The 15,650-nt window shown below is 37.7% G+C and overlaps 1 protein-coding gene across 2 annotated transcripts in view; it reads left to right on the top strand.

The window, feature by feature from the left end:
• Positions 1–15,428, top strand: part of CD99L2 (CD99 molecule like 2) — a 294,098-nt gene extending 278,670 nt beyond the window's left edge. For both annotated transcript variants that reach the window (XM_053699159.1, XM_053699157.1), the window contains one exon: positions 9,235–15,428. In XM_053699159.1, the coding sequence (XP_053555134.1) occupies positions 9,235–9,299 (65 nt within the window). In that variant the 3' untranslated portion in view covers positions 9,300–15,428. The remainder of the gene's footprint in view (positions 1–9,234) is intronic.
• The last annotated feature ends 222 nt before the right edge of the window (positions 15,429–15,650 follow it).

Here is a 15,650-nt window from a genome sequence, read left to right as displayed (position 1 = left end):
TCGTGAGGGTGGACTGTTTGTCTTTGGAGGGGTCCCAAACCATATTAAAGTCTCCCCCTATTATCAAACGTCCATTTTTAATCTGATCAATGTGCGTCAAAAGTTTACGAAGAAAGGGTATTTGTTTGGTATTAGGTGAGTACAGCGAGACTAAGGTAAACAGGGTGTCATTAAGTGAGCAGATGAGTATCAGAAATCTACCTTCACTATCTCTTTCAATGTATTCCAATTTGTAGGACAGGTACCTGCTGATTAATATGGCACCACCTCTATTTTTGCTTTCAGAGTTAGAGGCAATCTCACAAATCGGGTAGTGCTGGGAGATCCCGGAGGTCCGGGACTCCCCTGTCCAGTGAGTTTCCTGCAGGAATAGGATGTGTATTTTGTGCGCTAGTATGTAACGCTGTAGGAGCTTTCTCTTAGTGGGGGAATTTAGGCCCTGTGCGTTCAATGTAGCTATACGTATTGGGGCCATTATGAAAGTGGCAAAAGGGAACGAAGTGTAAGGGTTCGTTTACTTTGTGTTGGGGTAGGAGAGCGCAATATATCCCCGAGTAGGGAGTGCTAGAGAAAAAGCCTCTATGACTGTTCAAAAGTGATAAATATACACTTTCGCAATGAGTGTTCCATCTGGTCTATGCCAGAGGGGCACAACTAAATTGTTGGGGGTGGAGCTATGCGGAGAGGGGTCTAGGGCCCCGCCGGCCTAACATGTAGTTCAAAGGTCTGTAGAAGAAAAAGGCATATGCATTGTAATTATATATTTGGCATACGTGATATTATATTCAATGCTGTAAACCTCAAAGTATAAAGCATTCATCTCAACAGGAGAAACAATAAACAGTATGGGGTAACGCAAAAGAGAGTAAATGGAAGTGAGATAGCTGCTATTTCCTCATTATGTATTTATGGTCCGTGGTTTTTCACATAGGGACCTAAGTATTGTATGATAATCTTGCACTAGAGTTACTATATAGAGCTCCTCATATTTAGGTTGACTAATGGGGGGCCTAAAATTATAGTCTGTAGGGGGTGTGGGCTTTAATTTTCCTACTGACCGTTGGCAGCGAGGCAGTAAATGAAAACAACCAGATATGTTTGTGATTTACAGCTAAGGGTCTCAGCGAGGGCATGTTGGTAGGCTTGTAAATCATCAGTAAATAGCCTAAGTGCTCCAATATCTTTATGTAGATCGAAGTATACCAGGGAGTCTGTAGGGATTTGGAAAGTAGAGTATGACCTTAAGTAATGGGGTTACATTTCTCAAATTGCCCACGGAAATAATTAAACAGAAGTTCAGTCTACCATTAATGTCTCTAGTATCTAAGGGTCATTGAGCACAATATAATACGATACATGTACAGTCGATTGATGAAGTGCATAATACAATATAATCGGGTGACAGCACATGTGTTGTCAATAGAGGGAAGTAGATATTTTCAAAGTCTTTGACTAGTGTCCATTACCATGAAAGTAAACAGAATGTCTCTAGTATCTAAAGGCTGTTGAGAACAACATAACAGAATATATAAACAGTTGATTAAGTAAGTGCATAGTGTAATGCAATAGAGTAGTAACACATGTGTCATTACTAAAAAGAAGTAGATATGTTCAAAGTCTTTGACTAGTGTCCATTATCATAGGAAATAAACAGACTATAACATGTAAACTGCATTGATCTCACCCATCTTCTCTCTGCTCATCTTCTGAAATCCTCCTTGAGCTGTGAGAGATACTTCCATCAAGGGATACAGCCAGGGTAGATTGTATAAGCAGGTTCTCTATGGGTCTGTGATTTGGTGTGTACTGATAGTGTCTCAGATTTTCTTTATGGTCTCAGTGGGTTTTCCAATAGTTCCAGTAGGCCTCTGTGGTAGTGGTTTCCAAGGTGGTGCTGAGGCTCTCAGGCCAGTGCCCATTTCTGAGCTAGTAGAGTGATCCTCTCTATCTGGTGGGAGCAAATCCCATTTTTGAAGTAGTTCACGTGCTTGTTGGGGAGTAGAGGCCATGTATTGGTGGCTGTCCTTGGTAATGAAAAGTCTTACTGGGAACCCCCATCTGTATTTTAGATCTCTCTCTCTCAATATTTTGGTAAACGGTTGAAAGTGCCTGTGAAGCTGTAGTGTGTGGGGAGAGAGATCTGGATACATTTGTAGCCCAGTATATTCCTCAGGGAGGCGCTTGTCTCTGGCCAACGCTCTGAGGATTTTTTCCCTGAATGTATAGTAGTGGAGTTTCGCTATCACATCTCTAGGCTGGCCACCATCTGCTGACCGTGCTCTGAGAGCTCTGTGTACTCTATCTATAAGGTTCTCATTACTTGTCGCAGGGCCCAACACTGCTGCAAATAGCCCCTGTAGGTACTTCTCCAGGTCTTGTGGTAGAACAGATTCTGGTATGCCTTTTACCCGTATATTGTTGCGGCGCGATCTATCCTCTAGATCCGCCAATTTCAATTCCAAATCTGTAATTTGGGTGGCTAGGGATTGAGAGTAGTTAAGGAGATTAGTGTGGTCTATTGTAAGATCCTCCTGCTTGCGTTCCAACGCATCTGTTCGCTCTCCTATGAGACCAATATCTCTCTTCAAATCTGCATGCGATCTGTCAAACCTTTTCGATAGAGAGTCATGATGTGAAGCTAATAATGATTTCATAGTGTCCATCATGTTGTTGTTAGAACAGGTATCTGTCCCTAAGATTTGTGATGCTCTCTTTACTAATGTTGACCCAGTTTGGGTATCGGAGGCGCTGCCTGTATCTGAGTATTCATCCTCTGATCTTGTCTGAGCAGTACCTGGGCGATGTTGAAAGTGATCTGCGACAGTTGTTTTTGGTTTGGGATGAGGCTTCTGTTTACGTTTATGAGTCTGCGACATTTTATTATAATAGTAAGCGAGACAGTCTATTAGTAATTACTTGTTATTGTTGAGGACCTGCTTATTACACGTATGCTAGTGTTGTAACATTGGCCGGCGGGGACACAGACACTTAGGGGTTATTTACATGTCGCCACAATCCCTCTAAAGAAGGAGAGAATGTGTTATCAAGAGCAGGTTGGCCTGGATGTCTTTAGACCAGGTGTCCTATCTGTGTAGGGGTAGTCGTGTGAATGACTGGGGGGTTCCTCCCTTTGCTATATAGGTTCTTTCTCAGCGCATATGTGGGTCTCGCCTTGTAGAGTAAAATGTGTGGTGGCCACAGCTCTCAATATGCACCCCACTCCCTGGGGAATATGTCTCCTTTCGACGAAGTGGGTAAAGGGGATGAGGATATGACCCACCTACTGAGAGATGTGGGAAATGGTAGGGAGAGGGGCTAATACATTGGCTTGGTAATATATTTTGTATCCAGTTTCCCAGTGTCACTGGTGATTAAGACAAAGAGGGATCTGTGTTTGGGACTGTAGATATCTATATAAGATATCCAGGCTATGAAGGGTTAAAGTAGAGTAGGTTGAATACTAACGTTTCCTCTTGCTTTATTTATACTTCATATGTTGGACAATGTACACAGGTCTTTATAAGGTACACTGTTTCTTTGTACCACTAACCTGTCTTCACCAGAATATTCAGTCAATGCTACATAAGAAAGTGTCTAACTCCCAAGATACAGGCAGTGCTTCCTGGTTATATAACTTCTTATGACGCTGTTTGTTGCAGACAAAGACCCAGAGGGAACGAATAGTATGCCTAGTAATATTTAAAAACACTACACTGACAGATCTTCCCCTAGAAGGAAATGAGGTAGTCCCAGGGTACACAAAGCTTTTATCACTGCTATTAGGGTATTTATGATAGTAGAGTTAACCTCTTTAGCCCTAGAGCCTGTTGTCTTGCAACCAAATATGATTTGTGTGATAGGAGTGTTTGAGTGTTTTAGGCCTTATCTCTCACTGTGTGACGTATTAGTTCAGTTCCCAGTAAAGTCCGGTCCAAGGTCTATTGTTTAGGGTGATAAATAGAAATATTGCATGTCTTTAAGGTGTCTCCTGAACATTTGTATCTACAGTACTGCCACCCAATGCACTATCTTTGGGGCTGCGAGGTCTTTTGAGGCCGGTCGGTTCTGACGCGGCACTATCTCCTGCAGGCCTTAGGGGAGGTAAAATGGCGGCTTTTCACGCCACAGGCTCGCTACTCTCTATGTGCTATTTACAGCTCCCTGCACTTACCGACTCGGTTTCCCACCTCCTCACAACAGGAATACGGCTCTTGGGAGCTGCGATGGTCTGGAAACTCTCCGGTTACTTCTGTGGGACACGAGCGGCGTTGCGTGCAGGAAAGGTCCGTGCTGTCACTTGTTGCAGCTGTTCACCGTCTGTGGACCAAGTAGATGACGCCTCAGCAGCTCCGGAGCGGAGCCCCGACCCTCCGGAACTGGGATTTAACTGCAGTAAGTGCCGGGTTGGAGGTGAGGCTGCACGGTGTCTGTGTGCTGTTCGCTCTGATAACAGGCCTCACAGGTTCAGTGTTAAGGCTCCTGCCAAAAGTACTGCTTACACTTGAAATAGTCCAGTAAATGGTCCCACCGGTCAAGGGGACAAATTTGGGAATAACAATAAGAGGTTTCACGACCTTTAGCCAGGAAACAAATAGGTTATAACAGTTTTTTTCTATCAGAGCTACATTCTGCTGCGACTACTCTGTTCGGCAGATAGCTCCGCCCCCCCCACACCCATACCTTATAGTGAACCATCAAATTCTTTTAGTTTAGGCTTGTGGGGAGTTAGCTCATTTAGCTGTGTGTAGTACCTGTGGGATAAAATAGTTGCCTGAGATCCGGGATCAATTAATCCCATGATAGGGTTGGAGACTGAATACTGGAGCTCAACTAATATATAATATCTCCCTGCAGTTTCTACCATTTAACACACAAAATCTGCATGATTACACATCTGTGGGTTTCGCCACGAGTTACATGAATCCGCCACGAGTTACCTGATGCAGAAGAATTTTCATTCTTACCAGTCCTTTCCTCTGTAATAGGGTTGACAGGGTTCCCGTGTACTGCATCTGTGCGAATAAGGGGAAAACTGCAAAGGAAGAGGTTTGTTAGAGCTTCCCGGCTGAGGTTGCTCGTTATCACAGCTAAATCATCCGTTCCTGGTCTGTAGGGAGAGAACATGATTAGTACCATTATTGACACAGGCCACTATTGCCCACTGGCTGTACCCCTAAAAAAGCATTATTATTAGGGTTCTGAGCCGTCAGAACTTGACTCATATTAGTAAATATTAAATACAAGAATAAGTTCTCCTTAAAAATCACAACTATGATATAACTATAGTTTTAGACTACCTTTTCTTATTCATATTGCAAAATACCTCTCGTTTTATGAGGTGAGTTGGACGTATCTGAGATAACAAACACTCATTTGGTTATGTGGTAACGTATGGCTGCTCTATATTTTTAATATTTTAATCAAAGATATTTTAAAACTATAGTTATATCGTAGTTGTGATTTAAAAGGATAACTTTTTCTTAAATTTAATATTAATTAGACCAAGGGTAGTAAGTATACTGGTATTAAATATTAATGTCTAGAAAGAATTTTGTATTTTAATATCATAAATGAATTAGTTATTGCTATCTATATATTTTGGAATTTGTCTTATTGTAAGCTAAATAAGAGGTTATTTCAGGTCAGACATATCGACATATAAATTGGCTGTTTGCATTAATAATATATACAATTTCTGGTATTTTTAATTGAAGTTATATAAAATCATTTGTGGGCTAAATAGCTTAATTATACTTGTCTAAAAGTTATCTTAAAACTATTGAGATCCAGTAAGATTTGGGTAAAGTATTTTGTTATATTGTTTAACTAAACACTGTTAAGTTAATGGTCCATACTCTGGAATTTTATTGTGGTATTGTAATGCGATTCATTGTGAGTAAAGTTAATTTTAAAGGTATATATATATTTTTTTTATGATCTGTTGTATAGAATATTGTAACAGAATAAGCGTGCATAATTGATTCATAATCTATTCTAGTATCTACTTAAATATGATTCAATGTGTTTATAAATTTAATCTCAACAATTTAGGAATAAATAAATTAATTTCAATTGTTTCGTATATACATTTTAAGTGGAGGTTATTTTAAAGAATAATAATAAATACATTTATATTTATAACCTGGTATATACCAACATACAGCAAGAAAACAAAGAAAAATTTATAATAGGAGTAAATTAGAAAGTTGTTTAAAATTTCATGCTCTATCTGAATCATGATATAAATTTGGGTTTAGTGTCCCTTTTAAACTGCAAGACCTACAGATATGAATGATAAACTTAAATCATTTCAATGGTAATTCGGAGGAAACAATTTACATTCAGAACTTGCCCAAAGTACTGGAGAATTTTTAGCATTTCTGCTATCACTCCGTTTAAACAGAAATAGAGATTGATTTTGTTTATCTAAGAAAACTACATATATTTTTAAAGTAGACGACCCAAGGTATTGATCTAGGCTCAGTTTTGTATATTTGATGCCAAAATTTTGCAGACAAATACGATCATATTAAAAAAAAAAAAAGTTAACTTTTTCGCAAACTTTGGGTTCCTCACTGAAATTGTTTACACACTACTATTGCAGTCATAAGAGAAATGGTTGTAAAAGCTTATCTGGGATCCTCTTTGTTCATAAATTGCAGACATGTTTGGCTTTGCTATTGATTTTTGGCAATTAGGGATTAATCAATTGGCTTGTAAGGTTAATAGTTGCTCTAGTGTAGAGATTAGCTTCTCACCCCCTGATCCTTACCTTATCCCTCCCAAACACCTCTGGATGTCTTCACTATAATGCTGGTAGAACTTGCATAGCCTGGGCTTCCCGTGATTATTAAATATCAGGATTGCTTTTTGCTTTGATCATGATGATTTATCTGTCAGAGAGAATAGCCTGTAACGACTTAGCCAAGGCATGGTATGGCGTCCAGGGATAACGTTACAAATGAACCCCACTCCTCCCACAGACGAGCACTTATCCCCACACTGAGTCTCCAGGATTCCCCATTCACACGCCGTATTGCCTCTTTCTTTTTAAATCCAGCTGATACCTCCCGAGAAAAATGTCGTTAACATCATGTAGTACGGTATTCATATAATAATTCCACTGACATGGCTATACTCACAGTCAGCATTGGAGTCTACAGTATAGAACTACTAACTGTAAAAGTTACAGAGAGTCTGCAGCACCAATTTTCTTGGTCACGTGACTCACACTCACTCAGCAGACAGCAGGCAACTTGGCGAGGGCACTCAGAGGCAGGCAGGCGGCAGGCTCCGACAGCAGACGCAGCAATGAGCACTTAGCTCACTTCACTAGTATGTTTTTCCTGCTACTCTGAGGCCGAGGGCGGCAGCCGTCATCACGTGACGTTGGCGTGATGCCGCACGCCCCGCCCCAAACAACCCACAATCAATCAGCAAACCATTACTGCCTGCGTTTTGTCGCCGACCACGAGCGGCACTGACTGGAGTTGAGAGTGACTGACTGGACTAGAGTCAGGGTGGGAGGGACAGACAGGAACGAGTGATGACTGTCTTACTTACTTGCTAAGTTCACTTCTGCAGCTGCATTGCACTAGAGTAGTCACTCCTTGGCCCGCCCCCTCCCCAAAATGGACATAACTAAGTCTAAAGTGTATAACAGCGCTTCAGCAGCCGCACAGTCAGTCCTAGAGCGACTCGAGCCTGGCTGATGTGTACTACTACTACTGCTACAGTGTACTGGTCTGCTGGTTCAATCTACAGACAGTCAGCAACAGCAATTAGCAAAGTCATTAAATAAAAAAAAAGATGTTACAAAAAAAATATATATATATATATTTATTATTATTATTATTATTATTATTATTTAAATACATATACACTCTGTAGCCAGCGTTATGGCACCCCTGCTGCAATGCGCCTGTAGGCACATAACTACTGTGCCTAATGGCAAATCAGGCTCTGCAGACATTTAAATTAAGAAAAGCAATTCAGATAGTGATGTGTGTTTATAAGGTGCAAATAGAGTTACCAAGCAATAGTCTGTATTTAATAACTGGCAATTTGTAAATCTTTATATAAAAATCTTTCCTCTAAATTTTCATTTACAAGTCTGTTTCACTCTTAAAGGGACAGTCTACACCAGAATTTTTATTGTTTTAAAAGATAGATAATCCCTTTATTACCCATTTCCCAGTTTTGCATAACCAACACAGTTATAATAATATACTTTTAACCTCTGTGATTATCTTGTATCTAAGCCTCTGCAAACTGCCCCTTTTTTCAGTTCTTTTGACAGACTTGCAGTCTAGCCAATCAGTGCCTGCTCCCAGATAACTTCTCGTGCACGAGCACAGTGTTATCTATATGAAATACGTGAACTAACACCCTCTAGTGGTGAAAAACTGTTAAAATGCAATCTGAAAGAGGTGGGCTTCAAGGTCTAAGAAATTAGCATATGAACCTCCTAGGTTAAGCTTTCAACTAAGAATACCAAGAGAACAAAGCAAAATTGGTGATAAAAGTAAATTGGAAAATTGTTTAAAATTACATGCTCTATCTGAATCATGAAAGTTTATTTTGGCCTAGTCTGCCCCTTTAAAGAAAAAAAATTAAGTAAACAAAGAGGAAAGTAAAACTCAGCTAGTGAATCTTAATATCTAAAATGGTCCTTGAATCACTGACTTCATTCCTTTTTTATATAGTGCAGCGTTCAGAATAAACCGTCAGAGCCATCTGATGAAGTGTTGATCTTGAGCTCCACAAGCTGAGATGATTATTTTGATTTGCTTTGTTTAATAAGATGTTCTAGACATTATAATAAACATTGGTGCAAGGATGTTTACGTAGACATTTTATACTACACCTAGACATTGCTCAGTCTCTGTCTTTATTTGCACTGTTCCAGTCTTCTTTGACTGGTGACCCAGATTTGAAAGCTACTTGGCAGCAACAGTTTAAGGAATATAATATTCTTGAATGACTGTTTAAATTTCTCAGGTGTAATTAGAGTAGATTATTTGTAATCTGCAGAGTGGAATCTCACCAGAGCCTTTTGAGTGATGATATTGGTTTATCAGATACAAAAAAGGCTGCAGATAGATCCAGACGATTTATCTGCTGTTCCTTTTGAAATATTGATTGGATTTTCTCTAATGTACATATATATTGCTGAATGCTTTCCATTTTTTTTTTTTTTTTTTTTTTTTTAACCTTGATTTTGTTTTTTTTCAGTTAAGTATTCTGCTGTGGAATCTCAGGCTTCTGCTCCACCAACAGAAGATGCGGCAAAGGTGTGAATAGACTTGACAATGAACAACTCTACAATATTGCCAGCTGCAATTTCCTGAGGCCTGTATGTTTGCATTTTATTTATTGAGCACTCTAGCTCCTTGCAAGCTTTGTAAAGATAACTGCTTTTAAAAAAAATTTGTTTACATTTATGTACACGCTTTTTTATGTCTGTGTTTTGTTTTTTTAAAGTTTTAGCAATTTACATGATAAAAAACTGAATACATAAGAAAAATGGTAGATAGAACAGCCTTACTTAGTTAAATCAATCTGTTTATTAATATTTATATCCACAACAGTCTCCATTTTGTGTTTTTATAAATGAATAACTTCAAATCTTTGAAACAAGTAACCATATATTTATACGCTTACTGATATGTTGTGTAATGACAGAGTGTTGGTGAACCTTACTGTTTGTTAACGGTATAAATTAGCTTAAAGGGAAACTAAACAAAATTTTTATTGTAAGCTTAGAACCCGACCCATTTTTGGTTCAGCACCAGGGTAGTGCTTGCTGATTGGTGGGTAAATGTAGCGACCAATCAGCAAGCACTACCCAGGGTGCTGAACCAAAAATAGGCCACCTCCTAAGCTTACATTTAAGCTTTTTCAAATAGATACCAAGAGAAAAAATAAAAAATTATAATAGGAGTAAATTAGAAAGTTGCTTAAAATTTGCATGCTGTATCTGAATCATGAAAGAAAAAAAAATTGGGTTTAGTATTCCTTTAAATTAATACAGGCATTCTTACCATTTAGCACATTCTTTATCACCTAGAGTTCTGTTAAATTCTAGATTGTAAGCTCTCTAAAGCAGGGGCCTCAATGATTTTTGTTTCATTGTGCAAACATGTTTCAAGTTACACATGTTCTTGTATACAGCTTAAAAAAAACTGGTGGTTTTTATAAATATAGAGCAAAAAAAACAAAAATACATGATTCGCTCCAGCTACTAGCAGCTGAATTTATTAGCATATCTTTCACAGAAACAAGTGTTTACCATTGACATGATTTAAGATACTATCTAGTCGGTCTGTTTGTCTGACTGTCTAAATATCTTGAGTTAAATTAATTCTCCAGACAATCTTATACACAGGATTTATTACAGCACCTTTTTCAAGGTGGAGTCAAGGTACTTAACAATACAGCTTTTGGTCTTAAAAAGATAGTTATACATTGTCATTTTAACATAAATAAACTTTTCTTAAAAAAAAACAGAGGCCTCAGACTTTTCTAAAGATGGAATTTCAGAGCAAATTAGCTTTATTATGGAATGCTTGTTTGGCTAATTATTGCATATATTTGTTGCAGAAAATTGGCTGAAAAGCATGTGCATAAGAGGATAATGCTATAAAAATTAAAATTTGCTACAAACGTGTGCATAAAATTATAAACGTATAAACTGGTCTGGTTAGCATGCGCATAAAGCTATAAACCTAAATATTTGCTGATAAGCATGTGGGGAGGAGCATAAGACGATATAATTACAAAGTCCCACAGCACTATGTAAAACAGATAATTATTGCTTAATTTGGGTTACAAATAAGGTAATGTTTTGGACTATTCCCTCAATTATGCACAAGTGCTTTACATCATTCTGTGGAACTTTGTTTTTATTTCTGATTTGGCAATATCTTTATTTAGCATTTTGCTGGATCCACTAATTGCAATTTACAATCACGGTGCACCAAGGGTTCTTCAGGTAGATAAACCCCTGATCATGCAGGGTGACAGGAGGCTAATCTTAATTCCCTAAACTGGCTGCCAGGAAAAAATGGTGCACATAATTTTAAGAATCATCATGTGTCAAAAACGAGTCTGGTTGACTATCATAATTGCTGCAATACTGTGCATCATCTGAAGCTGGCGTAGTTGTCTGGTTTCCTGCAGTGCATTATGTTGGGGTCAACCAGAAAGAAAAAATCATTGTCACTATGGGGGACTTCAAGAATTCCTGGGATAAGCATAAGGCTATCCTACAAACTAGATACGTTTAATACTTTTAAGAAATATTGGGCAGGCTTGTTGGGCCTATGATTCTTATCTGCTGTCAAAATCTATGTTTCTATGTCACAAAGTGGGGAGATTGTTTAAAGGAATCCTGACATTTCTCAGATGAAATAATAAGGCTTTGAAAGTGGTTGATACTTGTTGCTTGAGAGGAAAACTAATAAGCAAGTACCACACCAATATATTGCATGTATTATTTAGCCTGTAGTTGTAGCCTTCAATATTTCTGGCCAATGTGCTGAACGTGTTCCTGGTTTGTTGTGATCAGGTGACTTCCTCTCTACCACTAAGAGTGTCTGTTTTATCATGATTTAGCTTCAGAGAGCTGGTACTCGTCTACACCTGGAGATCATTATGTTGCTTAATTTTCAGCTTTGCTTAAATATCATAAGCATAGCTCTAAAAGCCTAGACCAGCATTAATCATTGAGGGTTTAGAATATATTTTAACATGGGACACCCCTGGCATTCAACTGGATAACACTTTAAAGTAACTTTTAAGCTTTATTATAACATGTTAGAATTCCATGGCCTCAAAACTTGAATTTCCTTTGTTGCATTTGCCCACTGATCTGTTACAAGAAGGCAGTTCCAAGTGTTTTCTAATTCTGTTCTGTAACTTCATGAACTTTGTCAGAAAATTATTACTCTCTGTATAATTTTTTCCCCCCTAAAACACTGGTTTCAAAAATCTTATCTCTCTCTTAGTTTGTTGTGACCTAAAGAGTGTATTTCAAAAATACTTTTTTTCTGGAGCTGTGTTAGCTGTTGTTATCAACTAGTGAGCAATCCTATTGGTCAGTTGCACATAAATGTACATTTCTGTTTTTGTTTTAATATTTTTATATAATTTCAAGTCATTCTTTTTCATGCAAGAAATTATCAAACATATTTGTGATAAATATTATTTTAAGAGATTTTCAGTTTAGTAGCCACATTTTTTTAAATTGAAGACACTAAATACTTAAAGGACATTTAACACATCTTGCTTTTGTATAAGAATTTGTCTCAGGCACTGCTAACCTAGGTTTTCAAAATGGTGCAAATTGCCTAAACCAGTAGTTATTTGATCTGCAACAGTTGTAGTAATTGCTTTGTGGCCTTTCTAGTGAGGGTGGGACAAGAACATTTTGTTACACAAAAGCAGGAAGTGTTTAATGTCCTTTTAAAAGGTATCCGCTTAGGTGCATTTTAAGTAGCCTAAGGTTATGTAGCATCTCCCAGAGGGAGTACAAAACTGCATCTTTGTGGTCAGGCCGGTATGTTTATCAGGTATATTTGCCCTATGCATTGGCCTAAAGGTATGAAACACGAAGAGTAAGTCCCTTATGGCTCACCCTAGTGACACAAAGCCTCACTTCCTGCTTCCATTCATTTCTGTTATGTTTTTTGAACAGGGTTGATGATTTCCCACTGACTTTCATGCTTTGTACCACTATATCAGACATTCTGCTATCAGGCAAGCATTTATATCCTGCCCTGGGACAGCACGTTACTGTATATAGTAAAGGGACAGAAAGGAGCAATAATAAAATACTATAAAGTTCGAGACCATTGTATTAGTACCTAATGCCTAAATTCCGTTCTGGATCAGCAGTGCTGATTATGAATTGAAAACTGACGGTGGCTGAGGGCTATGTACATATGTTGCCCCTGATTGGCACAGCAACCTTGTTCAGTTGTGGAACACTAGTGCTTTGCTGCTACGGTTCTGACTCAGTGTGTTTAACCTCTTTGGGGAAGGATATAAACTCTCAGTTCTGTTCAAGCAATAATGCAATATTAAAATGATCTAGCCACAATAAAGCATCTTATTCTTACCCTATGATGTCCCTTTAATGTAGGATTTGCAATTTCACTTGCAGTCTTTAAATTTAGAAGGCTTTGCAGTACAGAGATGTAATGAGATGGGGTTTTCATGCCACCATTATTTTCTTCATACTCTGTGACAGGGTCCTGTATCATTACATGCACTGATGTAGCATCATTTTACACAATGTCTTTTCATTGGTCGGCACTGTGATGCATTTATCATGTGCTAAATGTGCTCCTCAGCACTGCATGGCAATACGTGCCCTATGTGTCATCTTTCTTTGTATTAAGGTCTAATTCAATGGTTTATTTAGGCTGGTGGTGAGATTTTTTTCTCTCTCTTTATTATCATTTAGCAACTTACTTTTTCTAACTACTTACTGTTTTTCATTGTTATCGTTCAGTATTTTTAGTACCTCACTTGTGTTGATATTTTCTTTGGTAGGCTGCATGTTGTTTGATGGAAGCTACTGCCATTCTGTATCTCACAGTAGAGCCTGGTTAATTGGACGTTGCTCTTCTTTTGCTATATATATATATATATATATATATATATATATATATATATATATATATATATATATATATATATATATATATATATATATTGTTAAGATTGTTTATTTACAGACTCCATTCTCTCTCGTTAAAGCCCCAGCTAAAGTGCCTTCAATTTTTAAAATACTGTTCCCATATGTTCATTACACACTATTTATTTAGTTCCTTTATTGTTTCAGTATAAAATGTATTTGCTCCTGTTCTCTGCCTGTTGTACCTAATGCTAAACATTTAAATGTAAAAAGTCCAGTACACCTCACTTACTATATTATGTGGAAGAATCCTGACTTTTGTTAGTTTATTTTTTACTGTTACTGATTGATATGCATCTGAGAAAAGCCAGTTTTCTCTTTCTCGTACCTTCGTGCAGCCATTCCAAGACAAATAGACAAAAGACAGGAAACTTTTAATTGTTGCAGAAAAAATTCATTGTGCCCTATTCTGTGATCAATTGGTGACTATTAGGCATGGGCAAAACTTTGGGATTTGTCATTCATTTAGCAAATAAATACCGAATATGACAGTGGCATTCGGCATCTTTCAGCGCCGGATATATCAGTGTGAAAGTACAACAGAATGCTGCTGCCATATTTGTCGTTTGTTTACCAAACTAATGCCGAATAATGAAATTTCACCCATGCCGAGTGACTATATGGATTACCATATAAAGTATTTATCACCACTACATGACTGCCAATGAAAATGATCTTTGTTTTATTCTGGAACATTTCACCATCTGTCTCCAATGTCTCCTCATTCTATCTCAAGAGAACCTTCCTATATCAGGGTGTCTTATATCAAACCTTTTTGCTTCATTCTCTGTTATTGAAGCCTCGTATTGGTCATCCAGTCTACACAGAGATTTTCTAATGTGCAACCAATCTTAAGCCAATCCTGTTTCTTTTCGTTGTAGAGATCTTAAAGCAGCAAATGGGACTTCTTTCTGGTGCTGTTTTTTTTACATTTTGTGTACAGTCTGTCAGATGTTTTGTGTGGAATCCCAGTCCACTTCTGTAAATGATAGTGTTTTATAGTGATAGCTGCTATGGGTCATCTCCACTTAACCTGGACTCACATAACATCACATATAAGCACTATCCTGCCAGGTTATTCTTATACCTCTGTGACTGGGGGAGCACATTAACTAAAACTGATGCCCCTTGCGACCTAACTCCATCAATCCTAATACAATCACTTATGGCTTTTCCTCTTGCCATTATCAATGTCTTTTCATCACTTATCCAGTCAAGGTCTGTACACAGATCCAGCTGGTGTAATACACCTGTGTGCTTTCCATGCATTTTCATTTAGCTCTGATCAACTGACTAAGCTGTTTCTTTAAAAACATTTCTAGTTCGACTACTTGTTGCACCTGCTAGTTGTTTACAATATAAGCTAGATCTCACCTTCCTTATGGTCCCATACTTTTCTATTCTGAAACCTAAACCGAATGTCTTTAGGACACATCGTAATGCAATATAATAATTAAACTGGAAATTATACATTAAACACGTGTCACTTTTATATTTTTTGATTCTTTTAATATCGTGACATTCTAAAGCATATAGCTGTCTTTCTTCTCCCATGTAAAATTGGTGCTGGGTAGAAGACGGAAGGGGAGGAAATACTGAGCATACCATAAGTTCCCAAGTGTTGAGAAGAAGTAATTATCCAGTAGTTTTAGATTTGGATACAATGTTGTGTACTTGTAAATGTGAATTGAGATTTATTATGAAGTAAAATGTCTTAAAAACAAAACTACTATTTTTGCTGCACTCTGTTCAAAGTATGAAAAGTTCCAATAGTCACTTTTTAAAATTTTAAAATAGTTTTGATAAAAAAATGCAGCCAATAGTAATTCTGCACTAACACATTCACATTTAAAGGCATATGAAACCCAAATTTGGGTTTCATATCCCTTTTAATGAATGCAAATATACAGTAACACTTGTCTCACATAACTGTGAATGTGCACAAATG

Source organism: Bombina bombina, chromosome 1, assembly GCF_027579735.1.
Source record: "Bombina bombina isolate aBomBom1 chromosome 1, aBomBom1.pri, whole genome shotgun sequence".
Classification (NCBI taxonomy): Eukaryota; Metazoa; Chordata; class Amphibia; order Anura; family Bombinatoridae; genus Bombina; species Bombina bombina.
Note: the sequence above shows the minus strand (reverse complement) of the source record. Positions and strands in the feature narration are given on the sequence as shown.